Raw genomic sequence first — 27,769 nt, 5'->3', positions numbered from 1 at the left:
CCCCCCCCACATCAAAACACTCTTTCTCCCCGCCCCCAATAAACACTCTTTCTCCCCCCCCATAAACACTCTTTCTCCTCCCCCCCCCACAAAGCATTTTTTCTCCACCCCTCCCCACAAAACTCGCATCCTCCCTCCCCTCCCCCACCCCTCCAAATCAAAACTCTCAAACACAACCATCAATAAATAAAAAATAAAACTGAAGTCCTACCTCGGCCCGGGAACGTAGCGGGTGTGGGAGGCCACTCGGTTGGGGATAGGGTGCGGCGAGCACCGGGTCCTGCTCACAGTCCGCAGGACACGCTGGGAGGGCAGGAGCATATGCGCAGACTTCACTGCGCATGCGCGCAGCTGCCGGCAGTGCTTTCTGCGCTGGCCTGTTGCTCCACCCGCCACTTCACAATGCTGGGACTCCGGGGACTCGGAAGAGTGGCCAGGACTTTTTTCAGGCGCCGTTTCCAGCAGGTGGTGGTGATCATAGGGGAGGGCTGGTGATTGCAGGGAGGGGTCAGTAATCACCGGGGGGGGAGGGGGGGAGGAGGAATCCAGTCACGTGTTGTGAGAAACAAGTTTGCCTGGGGGGGGGGGGCAGGGGGATTCACCCCTGCTCCTCCTGGACCAGAAGCAGTGTTGGAAAAGCACTTACCTCTGCCATGCCACATTCCACACCTCCCTTTAGCTGCCGGGTTTCCCATGGGCCGGGAAACCCGGCCAACCAGTGTTAAAGCTGGAAGAGAAATAAAACTTGGGGCATGCAGTCTCATTAAAATGAGTGAGCCGCTTCCTGTGAGTGGGTTAGTTGCCTGCCCCCGTTAAAACCAGAAGTGGACGGGTTGGGTTCGGGTTTGAGATTTTAAAAATGTTAAGATCCCACCCCGACCCAAACCCACCCGTTTCTGGGCATTAAATGTACCCCCATACTGTCAATTGTGCATTGCTGCAAAACATAAATCAACTGCCGACCTGTTATCGCAAAGCGTCAGAATTGCCCCCATAGATTCTACACTCTCAGCCATAAGACGTTAAATGAAAAGAGTGTTACAGACCTCTGTGATAATCGCTCCTTCTGTTTCTCCTGGCTCTGATGCGAAGCATACAACGTGTGGGGTCCACAAAAGACCATAGTAATGTCCAGATTATGTTCATTCTGCAAAAACAGCGAAACAACGCACATGGTTGATGAAACTGTCCTTCAGACGGGCAGATGAGAAGATGGAAATACAAGCAGAGTTTGCTCACCCGCACCACGTTTCTGAATTCAGTGAAGATGATGATAGTGAAGGCAAAGATCCCAAATGTAGTTAATTACAATTCAGTTTTCAGGGAAGAGGAGTTGTCTACAGATGCAATTTCCTTGTACTATGCTTTATTTTTTTTTAACTTAAAAAAGCTTCAAAAGAGCAAAGGGCAACTCTTTTCATTCCACACACCTGGTTTAAGAAGAGACGTGTATTTTAACTGCACTTTTAATACTGCGTTTCATCAGTTGTGGCAATTCACTAAAGTAGCAAAAATGTGAGAAATCTTTGATGTGTAAATCAGAGCGCTCAGCAGCCAAAAAAAACCACAAATAAAATCACATGAAGAGCTTTAAGATTTTTTTATTATTTTTGACTGCAGGGGCTTCTTTTCTTTGGTAAAACAGAGGCACTAATATCATATCGTCGTCATTCACAGCCTCCTTCGCGCATTAGCGGCCAGACACTGACAATCACAAAGGTTAGCGCATGCCCTACTTCAGATGCAGATGCTCAGCTGCATGTTTACACTTGAAATGTCAACTGAACAAAAGTTTAGCTCCTGTTCTGACAGCAGTCTGCCGACATTCGTCCACTTTATCAGAATTCTCAATCGCAGGATGCCTCCTGCCATGCCCCTCCCCCAGGGGCTATCAACAAATACACTCTTTGCCAGCAACCATTATTAATTTTTATATTATATTACAAATAGAACAAAAAGAAAGTTACTTGAAAAATTCAACCCAAATAATGCATGAGCCTTGGCTCAGTGGGTAGCACCCTTGCCTCTGAGTCAGAAGGTTGTGGGTTCAAGTCCCACTCCAGGGACCAGAGCACAAAAGAAAATCTAGGCTGATACTCTCAGTGCAGTGCTGAGGGAGTGCTGCACTGTCAGGGTGCCATCTTTCCAATGAGATGTTAAACTGAGGCCCCGTCTGCTCTCTCAGGTGGATGTAAAAGATCCTATGGCACTCTTTTGAAGAAGAGAAGGGGAGTTATCCCCGGAGTCCTGACCGATATTTATCCCTCAATCAACATCACTAAAAAAAACATTATCTGGTCATTATCACTTTGCTCTTTATGGGAACTTTCTGTATCTGCCACGTTTCCTACATTACAACAATGACTACACTTCAAAAGTACTTAATTGGCTGTAGAGAGATTTGGTACGTCAGGTTGTCATGAAAGGCGCTATATAAATGCAAGTCTTTCGTTCAATCTTTCTTTAATTAACAATGAAGCAGCTCAGTCTGAAACCCTGCACCAGTCGCAACCCTTTGGCATGCTAAGGAATAGTTTACTTCAGTTCATAGGGGAGATTCAGGACAAGAATAAGTTGTATTTATATAGCATCTTTAACATAGTAAAATGTCCTAAGGCGGCTTCACAGCAGTGTTATAAGACAAAACAAATAAATTTAACACCGAGCCACATAAGAAAAAATTAAGGCAGATGACTAAAAGCTTGGTCAAAGAGTTAGGTTTTAAGGAGCGTCTTAAAGGAGGCGAGAGAGGTAGAGAGGCGGAGAGGTTTAGGCAGAGAGTTCCAGAGCTTGGGGCCTAGGCAATAGAAGGCACGGCCACCAATGGTTGAGCAGCTGTAATCAGGGATACGCAAGAGGGCAGAATTTGAGGAGCGCAGACATCTCGGATGGTTATGAGGCTGGACGACGGCTCCCCGTTAAGCAACACCGCGATTTCAAAATTCTCATTCTTGTTTTCAAATCCCTCCATGGCCTCGCCCCTCCCTAGCTCTGTAATCTCCTCCAGCCCCACAGCCCCGGAGATGTCTGTGCTCCTCTAATTCTGCCCTCTTGAGCATCCCTGATTATAATCGCTCAATCACTGGTGGTCGTGCCTTCTGTTGCCTAGGTCCCAAGCTCTGGAATTCCCTCCCTAAACCTCTCCGCTCTCTCTACCTCTCTTTCCTCCTTCAAGCTTTTGGTCACCTGCCCTAATTTCTCCTTATACAGCTCGGTGTCAAATTTTTGATCTCATAATACTCCTGTGAAGTGCCTTGGGACATTTCACTACGTTAAAGGCATGCTATAAATACAAGTCGTTGTTTGCTCAAAGGAGGCTATACTTTAGAATTTAAAATTCTCACTCATTTTCGAATCCTTTCATACACACATTCTTCTCTATCTCCATAATCTCCTCCAGCCCTACAACCCTTTGAGATCTCTGCGCTCCTCCAATTCTAGCCTCTTGAGGTTTCCATGATTTTCATCGCTCTACCATTGGCAGCCGTGCCTTCAGCTGCCAAGGCCCTAAGCTCTGAAATTTCCTCCCTAAACCTCGCCACCTCACTCTTCTCCTTTAAGGCGCTCCTTAAAACCTACCCATTTCACCTGTGCTAATATCTTCTAATGTGGCTTGGTGTCAAATTGTATTTAATAACGCTGTGTGAGGCGCCTTGGGTTGTTTTACTACATTAAAGGCGTTCTATAAATGCAAGGTGTTATTGTTTATACTTAGAGCTTAAGAGGCCTGGCAAGGTGCATTGTTCTGCTTGTTGAGGGGAGGGTTGGGGGAATTGTTGGAAATTTATGGATAAGTCTGTAATATTTTGGTAAACTTTTGTGTGCTAGTTTAATTTGTAAGAAATTTTGATGAGAAAAAAGAAAGACTTGCAATTATATAGTGCCTTTCATGACCAACAGACATCCCAAAGAACTTTACAGCCAATAAAGTACGTTTTAAGTGTAGTCACTGTTGTTATGTAGGAAACAGGATAGCCAATGTGAGCACAGCAAGCTCCCACAAACAGCAATGTGATAATGACCAGATAATCTGTTTTTGTTATGTTGATTGAGGGATAAATATTGGCCAGGACACCTCTCCTTCTCTTCTTCGGAATAGTACCATGGGATCTTTTACGTCTACCTGAGTGGGCAGATGGGGCCTCGGTTTAATGTCTCATCCGAAAGACAGCACCTCTGGCAGTACAGTGCTTGCACTAGGGTGTCAGCCTGGACTTTTGTGCTCAAATCCCTGGAGTGGGACTTAAACCCACAACCATCTGGCTCAGAGGCAAAGGTGCTACCCACTGAGCTACTGGCTGTCACATTGGAGCCTGTTAGATGGCTGTATCTGGCTGAAGTTGCTTTTCTTAACATGTGACTGGAGAGACTCCTTTTGCTGGATTGCGATTGGCAGAAAATTTGATATAATCTGATTGGTGAATTAAAAAAATTGAGAAGATTGGAGAGGAGAAACCACACCAAGCTTCAAGAAACAGAAGTTTTATTCCCTCATATACCCCAGCATGGTGCTAACCTGGAGCTTAAAACATCTTCCCCAACTTTAAATAATAAGGTGGGGCAGAATTGACAGATTCTACAGTCCTGGTCTAGTTGCCAGTCAAAACAGTCACGGAAGTATTATTGTAAGGATATTTCTTTCTTTTTGTCAGCTTGCACAGCTCTACCGTGAAATAAAATATGGTTGCGATAGTCACTAATTGGTTCAGACTTTATATTAGTACAGTTACAACGTCCCGAATCCAGAATTTCAAAAACCGCAATGATCCGAAAACCGGATATTTTTGAAGCGGCCAAGATGGTGACATCACGTGGCGAGGGACGAAGAAACCGGTAAAAAACACAACGCCGGGGGGGGGGGGGGGGAGGGGAGGGGCGGCCGGCCGCGGGCAGCGTGAATCGGCGGGCGGCGAGGAGCGGAGGGTCGGCGGGTGGTGAAGATCGGTGGATCGGTGGGCGGCAAGAAGCGTTAACAGCGAGGTCTGAAATCCGGAAAAATTCAAAAACCGGCACGATCTCGGTCCCGAGGTTGCTGGATTTCGGATGTTGTACCTATACAAACTTTGGAGGGAGGGGGGAAATTTGAAAGCTGTTTTTAAAAAATAATCACTACTCTTCGCTCAGTGAGAGAGAGAGACAAAAAAAGGCAGTGACCTGCTGTAGGGAATGAGCTGGTGCTGGAGATTATTGTCGTATTTCGGGCGAGGGCTAGCGAACAACAGCTGGTGAGAAAAACATGTCATATGAGAAATTCCACTTTATTTCAAATATAGTGGAAAGCAAAGAAGTTGGGTTGTGCTTGTGCAATACTCATTTTTATTATGGTGCAGGTTGGTTCGCATTCAGCCTTATCTTCCTCAATTTAAAATATTACAGTGTAAGAAACGCATGATTGCTGTTGTTTTTGCAAAATAATTACATATGGTTTGCACTTCAGAATTAGAGGCTCGATAGCAATCGAATTTTTTCACCGTGATAGCAATCTCACCACTGGCACAGCTGGAGGCTTGCCAAGGCAAGAGACTAATGCAGACGCATGCAAGCAATGTGCTAGCTCAGCTCTGAGGAGGCTGTGCTGCAGACAGCACTAATTTGTATCTACCTGTGTTCGTCTCACTTGACAAGTATCATTCCCCTCCGTAACAAACGCTACCCTTGAACCTAAAATGACCCGTATGTCCATCAGGCACCAGCTGAGATCCACTCGCACATCGACCCCAGGTTTATTAGGCTCGCCAATAAGACCTCTTGACAGTTTATTTATTTTTCAATCTTCGAGGCTATTCACACTTTATCTCTGTTGTGTCATAACAATGCTGCCTTGGCCTACAAGGTAAGCCCCGGCACTTTAACCCTCTGAGCAAGGAACAGGTTCTGTGGTCTGTGGCAAAGCCATTTGTTTGACTGGAAAGGTCTGACAATGTTTGCTCACTGGGGATGGTGTCAGTAATAATCTCCCCAATAAAATAAAGACCAATGTTGCAACCAAAACCACTCTCAGGCAAACAGCTCAATCATGCCACTCTTGAACCTTTCAAGCAATGCCTGCTCGACATGTGAAGTGGGAGATGGGAAATCTCAGATTGTAAAATTCTCATCCTAGTTTCCAAATCCCTCCATGGCCCCTCCTTATCTCTGTAATCCCCTCTAGCCATATAATTCCTCTCGGCCTCTGCACTCTGCCTATTCTGGCCCTTTAACATCACTGATTTTAAATGCTCCGCCATTGGCGGGCGTGACTTCAGCTGCCTAGGTCTCAAGCTCTGGAATTCCCTCCCTAAATCTCTCCGCCTCTCCACTTCTCTTTCCTCCTTTAAGACGCTCCTTAAAACCTGCCTCTTCGACCAAGCTTTCGGTCATCCGCCCTACCATCTCCTTACGTGGCTTGGTGTCAAATGTTTTTTTTTTAAACACTCCTGTGAAGTGCCTTGGGATGGTTTATTGTGTTAAAGGCGCTATTTAAATACAAGTTGTTGTTGTGCATAGAATGTACAGCGCAAAAACAGGCTATTCTTCCCAACTGGTCTATGCCGGTGCTTCTGCTCCACACGAGCCTCCTCTCACTCTATTTACTTCATCTCCCCCTATCGACGTATCCTTCTAGTCCTTTCTCCCTCATGTGCTTATCTAGCTTCCCTTAAATACATCCATGCTATTTACCTCCGCCATTCCATGTGATAGCGAGTTTCACATTCTCAGCAGACTTAGCAATTGTTTGTCGGGAAAAGAGCATAATTCAGCTCTTATCTGAGGGGTGTGGGTTCACACACAGTTCTTGGGGGGAGCGTGGAAGCAGTTAAGTATTAGGAGAAAAATGTGCGTAATAATAGGACAACTGTTAATGATTTAAAAAAATTTGTTCCTGGGATTGGGTGTCACTGGCAAGGCCGGCATTAATTGCCCATCCCAAATTGCCTTCGAGAAGGTGGTGGTGAGCCGCCTTTTTGAACCGCTGCAGTCCGTGTGGTGAAGGCACTCCCACAGTGCTGTTAGGGAGGGAGTTTCAACGACAACAATAACTTGTATTTATATAGCGTCTTTAATGTAGTGAAACATTCCAAGGCGCTTCACAGGAGTATTACGAGACAAATATTTGGCCATGCCACATAAGGAGAAATTAGGGCAGTGACCAAAAGCTTGGTAAAAGAGGTAGGTTTTAAGGAGTGTCTTGAAGGAGGAAAGAGAGGTAGAGAGGCGGATAGGTTTAGGCAGGGAGTTCCAGGGCTTGGGGCTTAGGCAACAGAAGGCATGGCCGCCAATGGTTGAATGATTATAATCAGGGATGCTCAAAAGGGCAGAATTAGAGGAGTGCTGAGATCTTGGGGGCTTGTGGGGCTGAAGGAGATTACAGAGATAGGAAGGGGCGAGGCCATGGAGGGATTTGAAAAGAAGGATGAGAATTTTCCAGGATTTTGACCTAGTGATGATGAAGGAACGGCGATATATTTCCAAATCAGGATGGTGTGTGACTTGGAGGGGAACGTGGAGGAGGTGGTGTTCCCATGCGCCTGCTGCCCTTGTCCTTCTAGGTGGTAGAAGTCACGGGTTTGGGAGGTGCTGCCGAAGAAGCCTTGGCGAGTTGCTGCAGTGCATCTTGTAGATGGTACACACTGCAGCCACTGTGTATCCGTGGTTGAGAGAATGAATGTTTAAGGGCGTGCCAATCAAATGGGTTGCTTTGTCTGTATATACTCATATTATTGTGTGAATAATGTAATATTTGTCAGTCCCCAGTTTGATGGCAAAGTACTACTGCCATCCTTAAACTGGGTCTACACACTTTGATTACTTAAAAAAAATGGGAATAATCCAGACTGTGTTTTATTTATAGATTTTTTCTTTGTTAGAATTTTACGGAATTGTTTTTATGACCTTGCATCCCACTTTTATTCAAAGGAGAACTGAATCTTCCATGGATGCACTGGACAAGGAGACAGCACTGGGAATGCAAGACAAAGAGCCCACCTTCCCCTTCTAATGTTGCTAGAACTTGGTGCTTATGAGAGTGCTATTGCCTGCCTTTAACTGTAAACCACATCGGTGGGTTAATATTCGTACATTTGACAATGTACAAACATTTTCATTAGTTTGAAAGTAATTAAATTGACAGGCACATAGCATTTCCATAATGACATAATCCACGTATTTTCCAAATAGTAGAAATAGTGCAAATATTAAGAGTTAGTTTATTTTGCTGAGCATAATCAGCATACCAAACCAAACAAAGTATCTCTATAATCTCCTCCCACAACCCCCCCGAGATGTCTGCGCTCCTATAATTCTGCCCTCTTGAGCATCCCTGATTATAATCGCTCAACCATTGGTGGCCGTGCCTTCTGTTGCCTAGGCCCCAAACTCTGGAACTCCCTGCCTAAACCGCTCCGCCTCTCTACCACTCTCTCCTCCTTCGAGATGTTCCTTAAAATCTATCTCTTTGACCAAGCTTTCGGCCACCTGCGCTACTTTCTCCTTATGTGGCTCGGTGTCAAACGTTTTGTCTCATAATACTCCTGTGAAGCTCCTTGGGACGTCTCATTACGTTAAAGGTGCTATATAAATACAAGTTTCTGTTGTTGAGTTATTTCTATATTTGAATAAATAGAAAAAAAATGTCAGATGTTGGAATTCTGAAACAAAAGTGGAAAATGTTCGAAACAATGCCCTAAAAAAAAGAATGTTTCCCGCATTTTCTGCTGTTTTTAATTATGTTTGGATCACTTACAAGTAAAGAAAACGGCTTGTGATAAAGCTACATCACAGAGATGCTTACACAGACAGTATATGATTTAGAATCTTAGTGAAGAGCGGTTCCAAAACAGTGAGGCGCAATAATAATCTGCCAGACACAGCACATCTGTGCATATGGTGGTGTTACTTTTAAAATGTTGTTTTGTATGACGGGAAAAGCTTATAATGGGATATCTCGTATGGCTCTCCATTCGGTGGCCTCCTGAGATGCCGAGTGGAGAAATGAGGTGCCCCCCGCAACAGATCTGAGTGAGCGGGTCGATGTGAGATGTTCTGTGATCTGGGACATATGGCCATAGTCGCACCTCAGGTTGTCCCTCACCTTCCACGTGTGGGGCAGGTGGCCGCATTGTCTGTGCTCCGCACAGATTGGGTGGAGCACTGTCCACTGTCCTCGAGGGAGGTCGAAGTCAGGGACCTTACTGCTGGGGTCAGTGTTGGTTCTTCATGTCGCATGCGTCCCAGGTTTGAAATAAAAAGTACCCAATGAAAATGGCTGCCATCTTTTTTGTAAATATATTTGACAACGTTCCAGTCCTAAAGGCTATTAAATATAGAAAGACTTGCATTTATATAGCACCTTTCACGGCAACCGGACCTCACAAAGCACTTTACAGCCAATAAAGTACTTTTGGAGCATGGTCAATGTTGTAATGTGGGTAATCTCTGTCTAGGTCACAACGTGAAGTTTAGCAAAATAAACCAAAGTTGTTGAGAGGAAAGTTACCTTAAAATGCTCCAGGAATTCTGCCAGTGTCATCTCTTCACCATTTGGTTTGATGCCTTGTACATTGATGCGATCCCACATTGTCCACTCTGTGTCATGGTACTGCAAATTGAAAAGACGGAGTTACTCACAGGGTCACCAAGGGGCTGTTTAAGGAACTTCAAGTTTGTGTACATAGTGAGGTGTGTTGGGACAGGGAGTGAGAAATGAATGTATCTGGCTTGTGCTCTTCTCCCTGTTTATATGTGTCTGTTTGTACATGTATACTGGAGACAGGCACTCTGCATGCAATTTAGCCCGAGGGAAAGGCTGAACTTTAATTGTTTATTTTTGAATTAAAATCTAAGATTTCTTCAAATTAACTTAATCTTCAGATGATATACCTAATATTTACATTTCAGGGCAGATATATTTTTTACATATTTGTTTACTTCCAAACTACTCAATTATCACAAACACAACTCACCAGAAGACAAGCATCACTGAAAGGCTATGTTTTTAAAATATATTCTTTTATACTGAGTCACCAAATTGTCATCAGCACACAGATCTGTATTAACTGGTCAGCGGTGAAGGGGTTGCACTCACCGCTGACCTTGATAAAAGCTGCCCACAAAGATATGGTGGACTCTGGTTGATTTCCTCTATTCCGACATGACTTTGAATCTAGCTCTATCTACAGGGGGTCTGTGGCGTCCAGCAACAGTGAAGTCATCAAGAAGGCTGATCAACCAATCAGATTGAAGAATTCTCACAACCCGCAAACCAGGAAGTAAAATGCACGGATTATAATTCACTTTGCAATCAGCTTGCAGAAAGCAAAATAAAGATTGGGACATACACATGGGATTAAAGTAGAAGCTGAAATATCATAAACAAACTTTAAAACATTTTTTAAAAATCATTTTTATTGTTTTAAAAAACATGGCTTTTTTAAATGTTATTCTTAGGGAATGCCACTCCACACTCGTAAAATTAGTTTTCAGAGCCAGAAAGATTTTCAGCAGTAATTATGACTTAGTGCAGCGTTAAAATCTCATTCAACAAGGCTTAACATTTTCAATGGTTTTTACATCGAGAATAGTGTGTAAAAAGTTGTAGTTCACATCAAATCACTGATCCTGTGTTTATTGCGTCTACGAAGACTGCAACAGCGCACACTGTGGAGGAACAGATTATCACTGACAAATTTCTGGGTTTAACTGCGCATGTGCAGACACCAGAAGTTGCTGTCAGTTTCGGTGGGGTAATTATGGCGAGCGCTGACAGTTTCACCATCATTACAATCGCAAATTCTGGGCCATTAAGTTCATCACTTGAAGAACTGTCTCCTGTGTGAAAGTGATTTCAATATTGCCTTTTCTATATTATTGCATGAAATCAAACCGTAATCAGCCCAAAATGGGTAAATTGGGTTTGTGCTTTCTGGTGAGCGATCAGCGCAACAACAACTTGCATTTATATAGTGCCCTTTGTAATGTATGCACCTGTGGGTATGCTCACAAGTTTGTAGAGCTGCTGAAAAAACAGCACTGGGCCCTGACTCTGTTAGGTGTGTCGAGGATGCTCAAACACGTGGGGCGATCCCATCCGAACTGACCTCTGTCCGGATGGAATTCCTCATTGGCGCCAAGCCCGAAAGCTCCCTCTGGAGCCGGCGCCTCGCAACTTGAGCCGCCTCGGGGAAATCCCCTCCGTGCCTTTCAGTTCTGCGCAGAGGGGATTTCTGTACGGGCTGCTCTTGCACACGCTCCACTTTGCCATCCTCGTCTGCCGTCCGGACACGCCATGGCGCACCATCTTGCCGTCTGGAGGAGGCGGGGGTCCCCGATGGAGTGCACTTTACGCGGGAGTCCTCCCCCTATTTATTGGCGACTTGGCCTGGAGGGTGGTGCATGGAGCAGTCCCGTGCAATAAAGTTTTAAGTCGGTTCAGGGGCTCCCAGGCCGCCTGCAATTTCTGCGGTCTGGAGGAGTCCGTGTTCCACGTTTTTATTGAATGTGTGAGGTTGCAGCCCCTGTTCCATTATTTAAAGGGGCTGCTCCTCAAATTCTGGTTCCACTTCAGTCCAACACTCCTGATCTTTGGGCGCCCTATGCGGAGGGGAGCGGGTAGGTCCGAGGGCCTCCTCGTAGGACTGCTCCTGGGCACGGCCAAGGGTGTCATCAGCCGGTCCAGGCAGTGGGTGGTTGAAGGGGTCATTCAACCCGACTGCCTGCCTCTCTTCCGCGCCTACATCCGGGCCAGGGTGTCCCTGGAGATGGCGCTAGCGGTGTCCACCGGTACGCTCGCGGCCTTCCGCGAGAGGTAGGCGCCGGAGGGACTGGAGTGCATCATCACACCCGGCAACCAAATTTTAATTTGATTTTATATGTTTTAAAGTTTAATTTGTTTTATTGTGCCAGGTTTTAGTGTCCCCTTCCTTTTACCCAGGGGGCACTTGTATAATTTGTGGTTTTAGTGCCCCAAAAAACTCTCAAAAAAGCCCACAAACCCCACCCCCCCCACTCAAAACTCCCCAAAAAAGGCACTTGAAAACTGTTTGGAGTGTTCCCCCCTTTTAATCAGGGGGCACTTGATTTAATTGATTTTGTTTTTGCAACAAAAGAGTTGTAGAGCTGTTGAAAACACACCACTGGGCTCTGACTCAGTTTGGTGTGTCGAGGATGCTCAAGCACGTGGGGCGATCCCGTACGAACTGACCCCCGTCCGGACGGAATTCCTCATTGGCACCAAGCCATGAAACCTCCCTCTGGAGCTGGCACCTGACAACTTGAGCCTCCTCGGGGAAATCCCCTCCGTGCCTTTCAGTTCTGCGCAGAGGGGATTCCTGTACGGGTTGCTCTTGCACACTCCACTTTGCCATCCTCGTCTGCCGTCCGGAAACACCATGGCGCACCATCTTGCCGTCCGGAGGAGGCGGGGTCCCCAATGGAGTGCTCTCTACATGGGAGTCCTCCCTTTATTTATTAGGGACTTGGCCTGGAGGGTGTGGCATGGAACAGTCCTGTGCAATAGGTTTTTAATTAGGTTCACGGACTCCCAGGCTGCTTGCAATTTCTGTGGTCCGGAGGAGTTCGTGTTCCACATCTATGTTGAATGTGTGAGGTTGCAACCCCTATTCCATTATTTGAAGGGGCTGCTCCTCAAATTCTGGTTGCACTTCAGTCCCACGCTCCTGACCTTTGGGCACCCTGTGAGGAGGGGAACGGGCAGGTCGGAAGGCCTCCTCATAGGACTGCTCCTGGGCATGGCCAAGGTGGCCATTAACCGGTCCAGACAGCGGGCGGTCGAGGGGGTCGTTCAGCCCGACTGCCTGCCTCTCTTTCGCTGTTACATCCGAGCCAGAGTGTCCCTGCAGATGGAGCACGCGGTGTCCACCGGTACGCTCGCAGCCTTCCGTGAGAGGTGGGCGCCGGAGGGACTAGAGTGCATCATCACCCCCGGCAACCAAATTTAAATTTGATCCACTAATGTGCAAAGTTTAATTTGTTTAAGTTTGTCGGTTTTAGTGCCCCCCTTTAATCAGGGGGCACTTGATTCATGGTTTCAACTGAAATAGTTGTAGAGCTGTTGAGTTTGGAGCAGCTTAGCCAGTCACGTGATGTTCACAAGACTCAATAAAACCCCAGCCTGTTAGGATCAGGGCATCCACCATGAGGCAGGTGGTTGTGAGCCTGGTGGATGAACTGGTAATACTTAGTGTGATTGTTAAACCTTTGCTAATAAGGTTCTTTATAGCAATGTGTTGCTATGAATTCTTAAGCAAAGAACCCATGAAGCAAATACATTACATCCTTAGTGTAGAAAAAAGTCCCAAGTTGCTTCACAAAGGCATAAGGAAAAGTGATGCTCAGCTGACTCTACCAATGTTGGGGTGGTGGGGTGAAGAAATACCTGGGCAATATTTTTTCCTTCTTCATATAAAAACATCTCGCAGAAGTTAGGACAAAGGAGACAAAGCTCGAAGTTAACGATGAGGTGCATATCTTGACTTGGAAAGTTTGAGATTGAGCCTGTTATGGGCCCAATCACCAGGGTTGAGGGACTTCAGTGACGAGGAGAGTTTGGCAAAGTTAGGACTGATCTCCTTGGAACAGCCAAGGTTAAGAGGTGACCTAATACAGCTTTTCAAGATGATGAGAGGTATTGATAGAGTAAATAGGGGAAAAAAAAATTCCCTCTGGTGAGTGGGTCAACAAGTTAAGGTCATGGATTCAAAATCATTGGAAAATGATTGAGAGGGAAGGTGAGGAATTTTTTTTCACTCAGTTGTCAGGATCTGGAATACTCGATCTGAAAAGGCGGTGGAAGCTGATTCCATCAATAATTTTAAGAGCGAGTTGGACAGGTACTTGACGTGAGCAACTTACAGGGTTACAGACTAAAAGCAGGGGATGTGGGACTATGCGCAACAGCGCTTTCGAAGAGCCAGCACAGGCACGACGGGACGAATAGCCTCCTTCTGTGCTGTAAGTTTTTATTCTACGAATCAATCAGAAATATCCACAGTTGTGTGCATGATGTCTAAAACATTAAGTCGTCCCATTTATGAAAAAATATCAATAAGGATATTTCCGGCAGCAGCTGTCCAAGATTGGTTGGGATTGGGGAGTGGGCTGCTCAACTCTCAACACAGGAGGTATGGGGGGGCAACCAACTTTGTATGTGGCACACAAAAGAAATACAGGCTCCGAAATGAATCTGCTTCAAATAACTGGGTTAATGCCTCCATTAAGATAGTTCAGATGAGCGTGGTAAATGTTTGCACGTTAATAGTCGTACATCCGAATTTTGAGGCTGTACCCAAAAGTTCCAAGGTGAAAATGACTGCAATCTAGCCTTGAAGCTCAACCCCCATTGGGGACGTACAGCCTCTTCATTCTCTGTCCCATCTCCCCTCATTCCGAGCTGCCTTCAAAAAATAACATCCTTGCAACAAAAGAAAAGTGATTATCCTTCTCAAAATATGAATTACACACATTCACATACGTGCACGCACACAGACACACACACACATATATACACATACATACACACACACATATACCCAGACCCATACACATATACCCAGACACACACAAACACAGGCACACCCAGACACACACACACACATATATATATATGAGAGAGAGAGAGAGAGTGTAAACCCTCACTCTTGCAGCAGTGGGCAATAATGACCCGAATATTCAGTTTCGGACACTGATACAAGCTCTGGGGTCAGTAGTTTACCATTGCAGCCTTCAACTGAGAACAGTGTTTGGAGACAAATAAGGAGAGTGATTGATGCATTTTGCTAGATATAAGTAGAGCAGCTATTTATTCATTTATCTTATATAGGCCTGTTATCGAGTAAATGGCTTTCTCTAATTTCCCTTTATTCAAACCATATATACATAGTCTTGGGCAATGGGTGTCTCGTTCCCCCTCTCCCTGTGCATGAACTCGCTATCTGTACAGTTATCCCTTCCTCCCCTCACTCTGCAGGATGTAAAAAAAAATCATTATGCAGATGCATAAATCTCCTGGCTCGTATTAATGTCTCAGCCCCTGTTATTTCATCTGTCTCTCTGCCGCATTTTCTCTGCATGTCTGGCTAGGTTCATGCGTCTTTTCCAAAGGTGGGGAGGGAGGGAGGGGGGTTTGCCCACAGCTGCTCCCTCTCTCTCTCCAGCCCGTTTCCTGTCTCCATCAATCCGCACCTGAAGTGGAGGAGGAAAAGGGGAGCCGAGAGCGGAAACGCTGCCACAGACTGATGTGAACCAATAGCCCCGGCCAGCCAGATCATTTAACACACCAGCAAGAATACTGCAGGCCAGGAACAAACAAATAACAGCAAGCAGACTGCTAATGAGGAACAGATCCCATGAGCAGCCTCCCTCCCTCTCTTTCTCTCTCTCTGCTTGAAGGTGAATCTTGCTCCGTTTCACAATTTGCAAATTAACAACAAAAAGGGCAATCAATGCAACGCTCAGCTTCTTAGGAAAGCTTTGGCTTTTTACAAAAGGCGGTGGCGGAATAGGATCTTTTAGTACTGAACGCAGGCTGGGTCTGTACAGGATCAAATTAATCTTGCTGAGTTTTGGTGGGGTTGGCCTGATAATTGAACAATTGAGCCTCCTTAGGGATGGAAAGAGTAAGCTAAAATAGAGATTGGACTGTTTGCAAAGAAGTAGTTCTTCAAAGCAGGGAGAATTTAAAAGAAAGATTTAGGGGGAGAAATTCAGTCGTACCTCAGCTGGGGCGGTGTCCCGGGCGGACCGGTAAATTTCGCATCGGCACATGGTTTGTGTCTGCTGCTGCAAAATTTATCCGCTGGGCCCGGAGTTTGGAGCAGGGCGCTAAGGGAGACATTACACGCCTCTTTTAGAACATAAGGAATAGGAGCAGGAGTAGGCCATTCGGCCCCTCGAGCCTGCTCCACCATTTAATACGATCATGGCTGATCCGATCATGGACTCAGGTCCTCTTCCCTGCTCGCTCCCCATAACCCTTTATTCCCTTATCGGTTAAGAAATTGTCTATCTCTGTCTTAAATATATTCAATGACCTAGCCTCCACGGTTCTCTGAGGCAGCAAATTTCATATATTTACAACCCTCTGAGAGAAGAAATTCCTCCTCAGGACGCTAGGCCGGCTGAGCAAGGGAAAATCCCGAGCTAAAGAGCCGATCTCGGAGCGCCGTGCCCTGTCGAGACCGGCACCGAATGTCCTGATGGGGTGCTAGAAGCTGGCTGCCCGGGTGCGTGCTTTCCGCCGCCATTGCCGCTCTTCCGTGGCGCTAAGAGGGCGGCAGAAGACCGAAAATACAGCCCTCAATTCTTTAACATGACGACTGACCTTTTTCACACAGAAATTTGCTGAGAGAATACTTTTTTCTGCTGACACGGAGACGTTGGGGGCTGGGGTGGCGGGAGATTGTAATGAGCACCCGTGACACTTGTCACTCTGTCAATTATTTTTCAAACCCGATCGGTATTCTACAACTGTTTTAATTAAAAGGTGAGCCCAGAACATCTGGATTTCAGCCCCGTGAGGATTGGGAATCAGGATCTGATCTTAATGCGAGCCAGAGGTTACAGTCCAGTTCTTACGGAGGCTCCCCCTCCTCCCTCCTCCTCCCCTCCAATCAATCACAGCTGCAGTTTGAACAGCAGCTCACATTTAACCCCTGTTAATGAGGCTTAATCTGTGATTGCTGCAAACATTCCAAAGCACCACCGGCACAATCATTAGAATGGTTGCAGCACGGAAGGAGGCCATTCGGCCCGTCGAGCCTGTGCCAGCTCTCTGCAAGAACACCTCAGCTAGTCCCACTCCCCCGCCCTTTCCCCGTTGCCCTGCAATTTTTTTTCTTCAGGTACTTATCATAACTCTCTTTTGAAAGTGATTGAGTCTGCCTCCATCACCCTTTCAGGCAGTGCTTTCCAGATCCTAACCACTCGCTTAAAAAAGTTTTTCTTCCGAGTTTTCAAATGAATGGAGGTTACAGTATCAATGCTGTTCAGAGTCGTGCCTAAACCTGTGTCGGACTCACTGCACACTCACTGGATTCCAGCACACTCACTAACCTCGGTTCACGCGAGGCACTAGTAAGTGTGGACGAATTATTTTGGGATCAGGGTGGGTACCTTTGCATGAGGTGGCATCAAAACTTGCCTCACAACAGTGGCGGGAGGAAATTCATCATAATGGGACGTGTTGATTAAAATAATACTTCAGGAAACAAGTAATAAATCAGGTCCGGGCGTGGGACATCCTGAGGAAATTCGGGTCTCCCTGGCAAGGCTGCAACTCAGATAATGGGAGCAGGGATCCCTTAAAAACTATACTATGCAAAAATAAAAAATCAGCCGATTATTGCTAGTGCAACAGAGGAACTGACTAACTTCAGAAAATAATTCTTGCGAAATTCTATTAATATAATATTGCATGCGTTTAAGGATAATTAACAAAAGGTTACATTGTGCCCAGATGACACAATGGACTCGGGTACAATGCATAAATATACACAGTCTAACGCAGACTTCATTTCATTTCATTGGACTTTCCGATAATTGAAAATAGCTTTCAGTTTCAAGCCAAAGATTATTCATGAAGTGCTTGACCTCGGGAAACGAGCCTGGGGAACCAAGCCCTTTGAATTTGCGTTGGGACATCCCTGCTCTGGTGAAGCTTGCAAATAGGCAATAAGGTCAAACATCAACTTCCTTTTAAGTACTTGTGTTAAAGTGAAAGATTATTGCACACACACACACGTGCTCATGCTTGTAGATGTGCAACTCAACAACGGGTTTTATGAATTTGACAATTGCTGAGTTCAGTCTCCAGTAGGACTACAAAAAACTGAGAGCTATATTCCAAATAACCTGTTTCAGTGGCCACGGGGGACGAGAGCAATTACACCAGTGAGCAAGTTTAGTTTCTGATCCCTTTATCATGAGCTTACTCATCTAACCTCAGTGCACAAGATTCCACTGCAATAGATCAACATCTCCTGCCAATTACTAGCCAATAGTTTATACAATTTCCTGCCTATGACTAAAACAAATAAATACATGGCCTTTTTCTAAAAAGAAAATCAGGGTTTAATCTCCACACCATCATTTCACAGTACAGTAGTGCCAAATTAGGTTCTAATGATTGTGAGGAGCACAGCCTGGTCCTGCTGTGGTGCCCCTGGACATCCTGAGGGGACCCCCAGGGGTTAGAGAGTCCCAACAAACTTCTCTCACACAACCCAGCAGCAAGCCGGTTAATGAAGGCAAATTAGAAAAAAACAAGTGAAGTTACTTATTTGAGGGTCGCCAAGAATGTGGACACGGTGCGTCTCGTGGTTTGTGCGATGAAAGAGTCTCTTTCAGCTCTGGGATGCAGACAAAGATCTCGACACACAATCGAGATGTTCATGCAAAGAGGGAGGAAGGACGGGTTAATGTATTGGGGACAAATACAGGGCTTTGCACAAGACTTTTATTGTATTTTTCCCTTTAACTTTCATCCGAGCAGTTGTGGTGTTCTGCAGTCAGATGCTCTAGGGCTCTTTAGCACAGCCACCCCTTGACCTTCCTAGTGACATTCTAACGAGCTCTCGCTTCTGGCCGCCGTACAAATCGACAAGCAATTACTCCTCCGGAAAACAGCAAAGCAGCCATAGAAAGCCAGGCCTGTGCCAAAGCAATGACGAAGACGTCTCAGCATCAATGGTACGTTGTGTCTGAGAATGTGGCGATTACTGTGCACTCCAACACCAGGATAACGCTTGACCCTCCAGAAAAGCAAGGAGTGTGCCCTGTGGTTTGTGCTTTAACTCTAGACATTTGCATCATCAACAGAGCACATCTTCCCAAGTGCAGAAAATTGATTTTTTGTTTTGTTGTCAGCTGAATGGATTACACCGTGCAAAAATGCTCGAGTCACACAGCAAGTCCTCACCACAAAGACTGCACCCAGGTGCATTTGTCAACTCCCAGTCAGTTCCAATCAGTCCAATGGACGTTCAGTTACTGGAAACACAGGCAGAGTATTGATCGGGGAGCAAAGGTTATCGGAACATAAATATCAGCCAAAATGAAATATATTTCTTCTAAAATAGTGCATTTCTCATTAGTGCTATAGGAATATATATATAAAGCACATTGATGCCGCGAAGGCATTTAGATAACTTATGGACCACACTTAGCGTTTTCTGGTTCAAAGTTTCCCTTGCGACTTGAGATGAATTATTTCCCTTTTTCCAAAATGATTATATTTATACAATGTGCTGTTGCTTTTGAAATTAAAATGAGTTCTTAAAAAGGTGCGACTCAACGATAAGACGATGTCATCAGCATTCTTGCTTCTGAGCCAGCACAGAAATGTCAGCACATAATCCAGCCTGACACTGCAGTGCATTGTCGGAGCTGCTGGCTTTTGGATGTGGCGTGAATCTAGGCCCTGTTGGCTTCGGCTGTAAAGCACTTTGTGACATCATGAAAGGCACTGACATAAATTCACGTCCTTTCTTTTCAATTGAATTGGAACAAACACCAGCACTACACGTACCTGATAATTTCGATAAGGAGCCCATTCTTTCCACAGACTGGGTACAACCAATTCTATCATGGCTCTATTCAATGCATTTAGAGGCAGGAGTTAAGAGCTCAGGGGATGGATTGCAGAAGCATTTACTACAAATTTGGGAAGAGACCAATAGCGGTTTTCCATCCAGGAAAATGCATGAGTCCAAATTTGCAGCAAGTGCATCTGCCTCACTAAACTCTTATGTGCTGAAGAGGAAAATCTTTCCCTTAATTTCCCCAGGAAAGTCTGCCAAGTTTTACCTACTCCCCGGATGAACTCAGTGAAACTCAGATTCTGGGCTGGATTTTCAGCTCGCTTGCGCCTGTTAGTGCCTCGGAGGAGCAGTAAAGAGTGTTTCTAGGCGTTACGACGCGTGTCCAGCTTTTACCACCTGGCCGGCAAATTCAGCTCATGGTTTGCGGAAGCGCAAAAACTTACCGCCGCACCCTCTAGTTTCACCGAGATCATGTCGTCAATCGTCTTGCAATGCTCCGCTAGCGTCCTGGATGCAAAATTCAGTCCCAACGCCTCATTAAACACCCGCCCTAGGAAATGTCTGAAAACCATGCGTTCCCAGGGAGCAGCAGGCGGTATTGGCAGCATATTTAAATGGAGGGAGAAGGATCCTACATCGCAGGTCACATTGACTGCAACGGTTGCGCACATCACGCTGCGTGAAGCTCCGCCATGAAAGCGGCAGTTTTATCTGCCATTACAGAGTCCTTACAACGTCAGTGAGAGAATTTAATGGGGGCATTACTAGTTTTCCAGCATATCATGCTCCATGCTATTGCCAGGCGGTGTCAAGCTAGAAGAAAACCATGTCGGCCCGCGGATGAGGTGAGGCCAAAGACGTCTGGGGAGGAGGGCTTACCCCCCACGGGTTTACAGGTACCAATGCTCAGACCTCCAGCTCTCTGAGGAGCAGTGTGTGAGAAGGCTGCGCTTCCAAAAAGAAGTGCTGACAGGGATATGCCACCTCCTACAGGCAGACCGATGCCTGGACCGCTCTGGAGGCAGCCTTGAATACTCCCATCAACAGGTTTTCGAATTCCTTGTGGTGTGCTGCATGTTGCACATCTTGGCCATCATGAGGGGCCAGGCATTGCCAGTGGTGATTGCAGGCCCACCTCGGGAGGAGGAGGACGACGAAGAGGAGCCTGGTAAGGCCCCCATTGGATAGCCACCTCATCCAAGTGGGAGGCAGCGTGGAGATGCTGCCGGACCAAGACTCACACGTCGCCATCCCGAATGGAGGAAACTGAGGGATGGAGCTAATACTGGACACGCTATGTTTCCCCATAAAGGCACATCTCCGGTGAATGTTGGAATGATGTACAAGACACCAATGGCAAAGGATCAAACAGACATTTTACTGCAACAAAGTAATACAAACTCACGCCACCAAAGGAAAACCATACAATGTACAACGTTATGTTGCAGGGCACAGCGCAACAATGAAGTGCATTAAATCAACAAAACTATTTACAAGCATCCTCAACAAAAATCAGGGCATCTGCACAACCTTGTCCTGTACATTATTCTGATTTTTGTAAAGCTGCTGTTTTTGTCTGGTGCGCAAAAACCTCCTTGTGTAACACCTGATTTTGCGCCCCCGATCATGGAACCTCATTTTTGCCGAATATTGCAGACGAGGGCGGAAACTTTTTCCAGGCGGTATCAGGACCTGAAATCTCAAAAGCCGAAAATCCAGCCCAGAATATCTAGCTATTCTATCCTATATTATATATCCTTGATCAGTTGTCAAGACCCGGATATAGGTGGGTGGGAGGGAGGAAGGAAGACTAGTCACTGTTGAAATGTAGGAAATGCGGCAGACAATTTGCGCACAGCAAGCTCCCACAAACAGCAATGTGATAATGATCAGATAATCAGTTTTTGTTATGTTGATTTGGGGATAAATATTATCCAGCACAGTAGGGATAAGTTCCCCTGCTCTTCTTTGAAATAGTGCCGCAGGATCTTTTACGACCACCTGAGAGAGCAGACGGGGCCTCGGTTTAACATCTCAACCGAATGATGGCATTTCCAACAGTGCAGCACTTCCTCAGTACTGCACTGGAGTGTCAGTCTAGATTTTTGTGCTCAAGTCTCTGGAGTGGGACTTGAACCCGCAACCTTCTGTCTCAGAGGTGGGAGTGCTATCCACTGAGCCACAGCTGGCACTCCAGTAATGTTCCAGGTGACCTTGTTTGGCATGATCCACAGATACAGAGCGCCCACCCACGATATAAAAATGAGGGCTGCTTCTCCGATGCTGAAAAGTCAGCGGGTTCATCTGTTGGCCATGATCCCAGTGCAATTAATGGGATTGTAGGCTCATGCATTTTAAGGGTCAAACTTCTTTTGCTGGGAGTTTATTTCATACATGATATCAGCTTAGCTCAGTGGTGGCAATCTTGCCTCCCGGTCAAAACATTGTGGCTTCAAGTCCCAATCCAGGACTTGAATGAATAATCTAAGCTGATAATTCAGTGGAGTATTCAATCATCTCAAGCTATAACTAACCAAACATAAGAAATAGGAGCAGGAGTAGACCATACAGCCCTTCGAGCCTGCTCCGCCATTCAATAAGATCATGGCTGATCTTCGACCTCAACTCCACTTTCCCATCCGATCCCCATATCCCTTGATTCCCTTCAAATGCAAAAATCTATTTATGTTGAATATGCTCAACGACTCAGCATTCACAGCCCTTTGGGGTAGAGAATTCTAAAAAGTCACAACCCTCCGAGTGAAGCAATTCCTCTTCACCTCGGTTTTAAATGGCCGACTCCTTATCCTGAGACTCTGCCCCCTAGTTCTAGATTCTCAGCCAGGGGGAACAACCTCTCAGCATCTACCCTGTCAATCTCCCCTCAGAATATTACATGTTTCAATGAGATCACCTCCCATTCTTCTAAACTCCAGAGAGCATAGGCCCAGTCTACGCAATCTCTCCTCATAGGACAGCCCTCTCATCCCTGGAATCAAGTTAGTGAACCTTCATTGCACCGCCTCCAAGGCAAGTATGTCCTTCACTGTTCATTCCAATTCAACTAGGCTATATAAACTGCTCTTTTATGAAGGAATTAATATTTTTTTTACATTGTGGGAATATGGGACCTCTAGTCCATTTACTACAATTAGTCTCACATTGTATAGTGTCTTAACACATCAAAGTGTCTTAAAAAAATGCCTCACACAATGAGTTACTTTGAAGCTCAGTCACTGTTGTTATATAGGCAAACTTGAGCTTGTTAATTTAAACTTGTGCCAACTCGTTCTATGACCCTCTTCCATATAATTTCTGAGTGGTGTAAACAGTAGGGGACCCAGAATAGACCCACCCCTCCAAGTTCCACTAATCCTGCCTCACAGCTGGAGATTTCTTACTGTTTATCTTCACCCTCTGTTTTCTACAGCTCAGCCAATTTTAATTACACTCAGCTAATTCACGCTGGTTAATCTTCTTTATTAGACACCAGTGTGGGAGCTAATCAAATGTCTTCCGAAAGTCCAAATATATTATATCCAGTGGATTGCTCCCTTTACTATCTGAGTTACTTCCTCCAAACAATCCAATATATTGGTGAGGCACAATTTCTAGTTTCTAAACCCACGCTGTCTATTGATTTTATTCTGTAAATGGGAATTACCCAAGCACACAGTGCAGTGTGGGTACAGTCTGAGATGATCTGATCTAAAGGCGGTAGATGTACTCAGTAATAAACAAATGCCAAGTGCATCACATCTAGTGTAGTAAATTGCCAGTTTGGCTCATCTCCAGTTTTGTTGATTCTGTCCTAGTGCCTTATATAATAAAAAAAAATGTCATATTCAATTTCTCTTCTTGCCCTCTCTTAAGGCTGACCTGCTCCCAATTCCCTATGTCGAGGGGTGGTGCATTGAAGTGTCAAGAATAGAATTAAGGGTCGGGAGGCACAAAGGTCTTAACAACGGTTGGGGTGAAGATCATAACAATTCGCTAACAATTATATCATAGAATCATAGAATAGTACAGCACAGAAGGAGGCCATTTGGCCCATCGATTCTGTGCCGGCTCTTTCGAAGGGCAATCCAGTTAGTCCCACCCCTCACCCCGCTCTTTCCCAGATTCCTGCATTTTTTTCTCCTTCAAGTATTTTATCCAATTCCTTTTGAAGGCTACTATTGAATCTGTATCCACCACCCTATCAGGCAGTGCATTCCAAATCCTAACCACTTGTTGCGTAAAAAAGCTTTTCCTCATGTTGCTTCTGGTTCTTTTGCTAATCACGATAAATCTTGGTGTCGACCCTTCAGCCATTGGAAACAGAGTAAATAAAGAGAAACTATCTAGATCCTTCATGATTTTAAACATCTCTTTCAAATATCCTGTTCGCCTTCTCAATATAAAATGAAAAAGTAGACCGGGAAACAAATCTATAATGAAGGAACCATCAGAATGCTATGAATTTGGTAGCAGGGTATGCACCCCCCTGAATTGAAGAGGCTTTCCAATATAACAGAAATGTTCACTTTACTGTTGCTTTAAAAAGCACCTTCCAGTTAGAATCATAGAATGGTTACAGCACAGAAGGAGGCTATTCGGCCCATCGAGCCTGTGCCGGCTCTCTGCAAGAGCACTTCAGCCAGTCCCACTCCCCCGCCCTTTCCCCATAGCCCTGCAATTCTTTTTCCTTCAGGCACTTATCCAATTCCCTTTTGAAAGCCACAATTCAGTCTGCCCCCACCGCCCTTTCAGGCAGTGCATTCCAGATCTTAGCCACTCGCTGCATAAAAAAGATTTTTTGTTCATCGCCTTTGATTCTTTTGCCAATCACCTTAAATCTGTGTCTCTGGTTCATAACCTTGCCGCCAATGAGAACAGTTTCTCTCTATCTACTCTGTCTAGACACTTCATGATTTTGAACACCTCTATCAAATCTCCTCTCAACCTTCTCTGCTCCAAGAGAACAACGCTAGCTTCTCTAGTCTATCCACATAACTAAAGTCCCTCATCCCTGGAATCATTCTTGCAAATCTTTTCTACACCGTCTTTAAGGCCTTCACATCCTTCCTACAATGCGGTGCCCAGAACTGGACACAATACTCCAGTTGAGGCCGAACCAGTGTTTTATAAAGGTTCATTATAACTGCCAGTTAGCTGTTTAAAAGATAATGATCATTTAATTTCATGTGGTTTTTTAAAAACTGTTCTCTCCTCTCCTGAAGGCATTTCCAGGATAAAATTACAAGGGTATTGGCAGCTCTCTGCTACTTCATTCAGACACCCATGTTTTAAACTGTTTGATCATAGCCGCCAAATCTGATCCTATGCTCACCTGAGGTTCAAACGTGCACATTTCTCGCGGGTCCACTGGATAGCAGTGAGGGGTGGCATCCAATGATCTCCTTAAGCTGCACGGCCATGCAGTAATGGGAACTGTTCCGCGCAGGCCACTCACCGGCTTCTCCACTGTGAATACCGCGCATGCGCAGAGATTTAAAGGGACCGCACAATAAAAGAAACCACCCGTGCAGAACACATGCAGTTTAGGGTGGTAACCTTAGTGGATTACTCCCCGATTTAGCTCAGGAACACTAAAGCGAATTGTAGCGTTGCTGCTCGGGCTGAAATCAGCAGACTCAGAACAGATCTGGGATAAGAACATAAGTAATTGGAGCAGGAGTAGGCCATTTGGTCTCTCAGACCTGTTCTGCCATTCAATAAGCTCATGGCTGATCTGATCTTCTCAACTCCACTTCCCTGCCGACTCCCCATATCCCTTCACTCCCTTATCATTCAAAAATATGTCTATCTCCACCTTAAATATACTCAATGGCCCAGCCTCCACAGCTCTCTGAAGTAGAGAATTTCAAAGATTCATGACTTTCTGAGAGAAGAAATTCCTCCTCATTTCCGTTTTAAATGGGTGACGCCTTATTCTGAGACTATGCCCCTAGTTCTAGATCCTCCCATGAGGGGAAACATCCTCTCTGCATCTACCCTGTCGAGCCCCCTCAGAATCTTATACGTTTCAATTAGATCACCTCTCATTCTTCTAAATTCCAATGAATATAGGTCCAACCTGCTCAACCTTTCTTCATAAGGCAACCCCTTCGTCTCAGAAATCAATCTCGTGAACCTTCTCTGAACTGCCTCCAATGCAAGTATATTCCTCCTTAAATAAGGAGACCAAATAGAGATCGCGTCTGGAATCTTCCTGCCCTGTGAGGATCAGTACCATGTGGTCTACTTACCCAAAGAGCCATTGGTTGAAAGTTTTCTGATTAGTTTTAATATTCTTTTGTTTTGTTTTTCCTGTTTATTTGACTGGTGATTTGACTTGGTAAACTAGCCTGGAGGAGTAAATGAAGGCTTCACCAATCCTGTCTCTACCACAGCACATTGGAGCATCAACAAACTGCATAAGGCTTTTGTAATGGTTACTTTGTTTAAAAAAAAAATCATTTTTCTTTCCTCCTTTTTCTCCTTCTCCTCCCCTGAAGACTTTGATACCTGTTGGGGTCTGGTTGCACGGGTGAAGGCATCTTGTTTGTGACCCCAGTGAGTGAGTGTTTGGCAGACTTTGTGAACATACAGGGAATTCACAGCAAGCCCAGTCCTGTCTGCCTTTAACGTCCACGCATTTTTAAAGATGTAATGAAACATTCAATGCTGCAAGTGTTTGGTTATCGCTGCCATCTTAATTTTAAAAAATCAAATGACCAACCCAGATCATTTTTGAACGATGTGCTGGCATTGCCACTCCTTCAGTGACAGAGAAGGATCCCACATAAATTGCTCAGCATAGCGAAGTGAATAAAATAAGTGCATATTTCAAAAGCACACCGAGGAGTCAGCCGTGGCACAGTCAGTCGTGTACTCAGCTCTGAGACAGAAGGTCGTTGATTGAAGGTCAGAAGGTCACCTCGTTTCAGAGACTTGGGCAAATAATCTGACAATTCAGTGCAGTAGTGAGGGAGTGCTGCACTGTTGGAGGTACCATCTTCTGGAGGAGACGTTAAACCGTTTGCCCTCTCAGATGGATGTAAAAGATCCCATGGCAATAACTGAAGAAGAGATGGTCTATTCTCCCAGTGCCCTAGCTAATATTTATCCTTCAACCAACATCAATAAAACATAATTATTTGGTCATTACCTCATTGCTGTCTGTGGGAGCTTGTTGAGTGTAAATTGGCCGACAAGTTTACTTACATTTCAAGACTACACTTCAAGAGTACCTCGTTGAGTGTAAACAACAACAACAACTTGTATTTATATAGTAGTATAGTTGTCTTATAACACTCCTGTGAAGCATGTTGGGATGTAGTAAAACATCCCAACGCGCTTCACAGGAGTGTTATAACACAAAAAAATAAATTTGACACCGAGCCACATAAGAAGAAATTAGGGCAGGTGACCAAAAGCTTGGTCAAAGAGGTAGGTTTCAATGAGCGTCTCGAAAGAGGAAAGAGAGGTCAAGAGATGGAGAGGTTCCAGAGCTTAGGGCCCAGGCAGCTGAAGGCACGGCCACCGATAGTTGAGCAGTTATAATCAGGGATGCTCAAGAGGGCAGAATTTGAGGAGCGCAGTTAGCTTGGGGGGCTGTGGAGCTGAAGGAGATAACAGAGGTAGGAAGGGGCGAGGCCACGGAGGGATTTGAAAACAAGGATGAGAATTTTGAAATCGAGGCATGGCTTAACTGGGAGCCAATGTAGGTCAGCGAGCACAGGGGTGATGGTGAGCAGGACTTGGTGCGAGTTAGGACACGGGCTGCCGAGTAAAACGTTTTGGAACGTCCTGAGGTCATGAACACGCTTTATAAATGCAAGTGCTTTCCTTTTTTTCTTGATTTGTTTATTCAGACTGTTTACTTCTAAGTAAATTATACCTTGAGTGGCCCTGAAGCAACTGGCATATGAAGCAATAATGTGTGGCTCTACAATTTAACTTAGTTACCACATTTTTGAACTTCTCAAGTCGGGACCAAAAAATAAAATTGCCAAATAGAACTTGTTATCGATCAGTAAGGCGACAAGTACATACTTGTCTGTTGAAAGCTGTGCAACGTTAATGATTTGAAAAGCCTACTTCTGTTTATTGTTTCTCTCTGGGTCGAGCAGTATGATGCAGGCTGCTTTGCTGTGAGAGGAACAAAGGCTTTATTTTGACGCTGGAACAAGACACGACACAGGACAACAAGCTGTTTGCTCCAAGGATTCAAACACAAAGGGGTTCATACA

The 27,769-nt window shown here is 45.3% G+C and overlaps 1 protein-coding gene across 2 annotated transcripts in view; it reads right to left on the bottom strand.

Moving 5' to 3' along the window:
• Window positions 1-27,769, bottom strand: part of LOC139277286 (ubiquitin-like modifier-activating enzyme 1) — a 355,737-nt gene that overhangs the window by 15,276 nt on the left and 312,692 nt on the right. For both annotated transcript variants that reach the window (XM_070895554.1, XM_070895555.1), the window contains exons 23-24: window positions 9,476-9,577; window positions 1,047-1,147 (exon numbers count right to left, since the gene is read on the bottom strand). In XM_070895554.1, coding sequence (XP_070751655.1) covers window positions 1,047-1,147; window positions 9,476-9,577 — 203 coding nt within the window. The remainder of the gene's footprint in view (window positions 1-1,046; window positions 1,148-9,475; window positions 9,578-27,769) is intronic.

Source organism: Pristiophorus japonicus, chromosome 12 (assembly GCF_044704955.1).
Source record: "Pristiophorus japonicus isolate sPriJap1 chromosome 12, sPriJap1.hap1, whole genome shotgun sequence".
NCBI classification, from domain to species: Eukaryota; Metazoa; Chordata; class Chondrichthyes; family Pristiophoridae; genus Pristiophorus; species Pristiophorus japonicus.
This window is presented reverse-complemented; position numbering and strand designations above follow the sequence as displayed.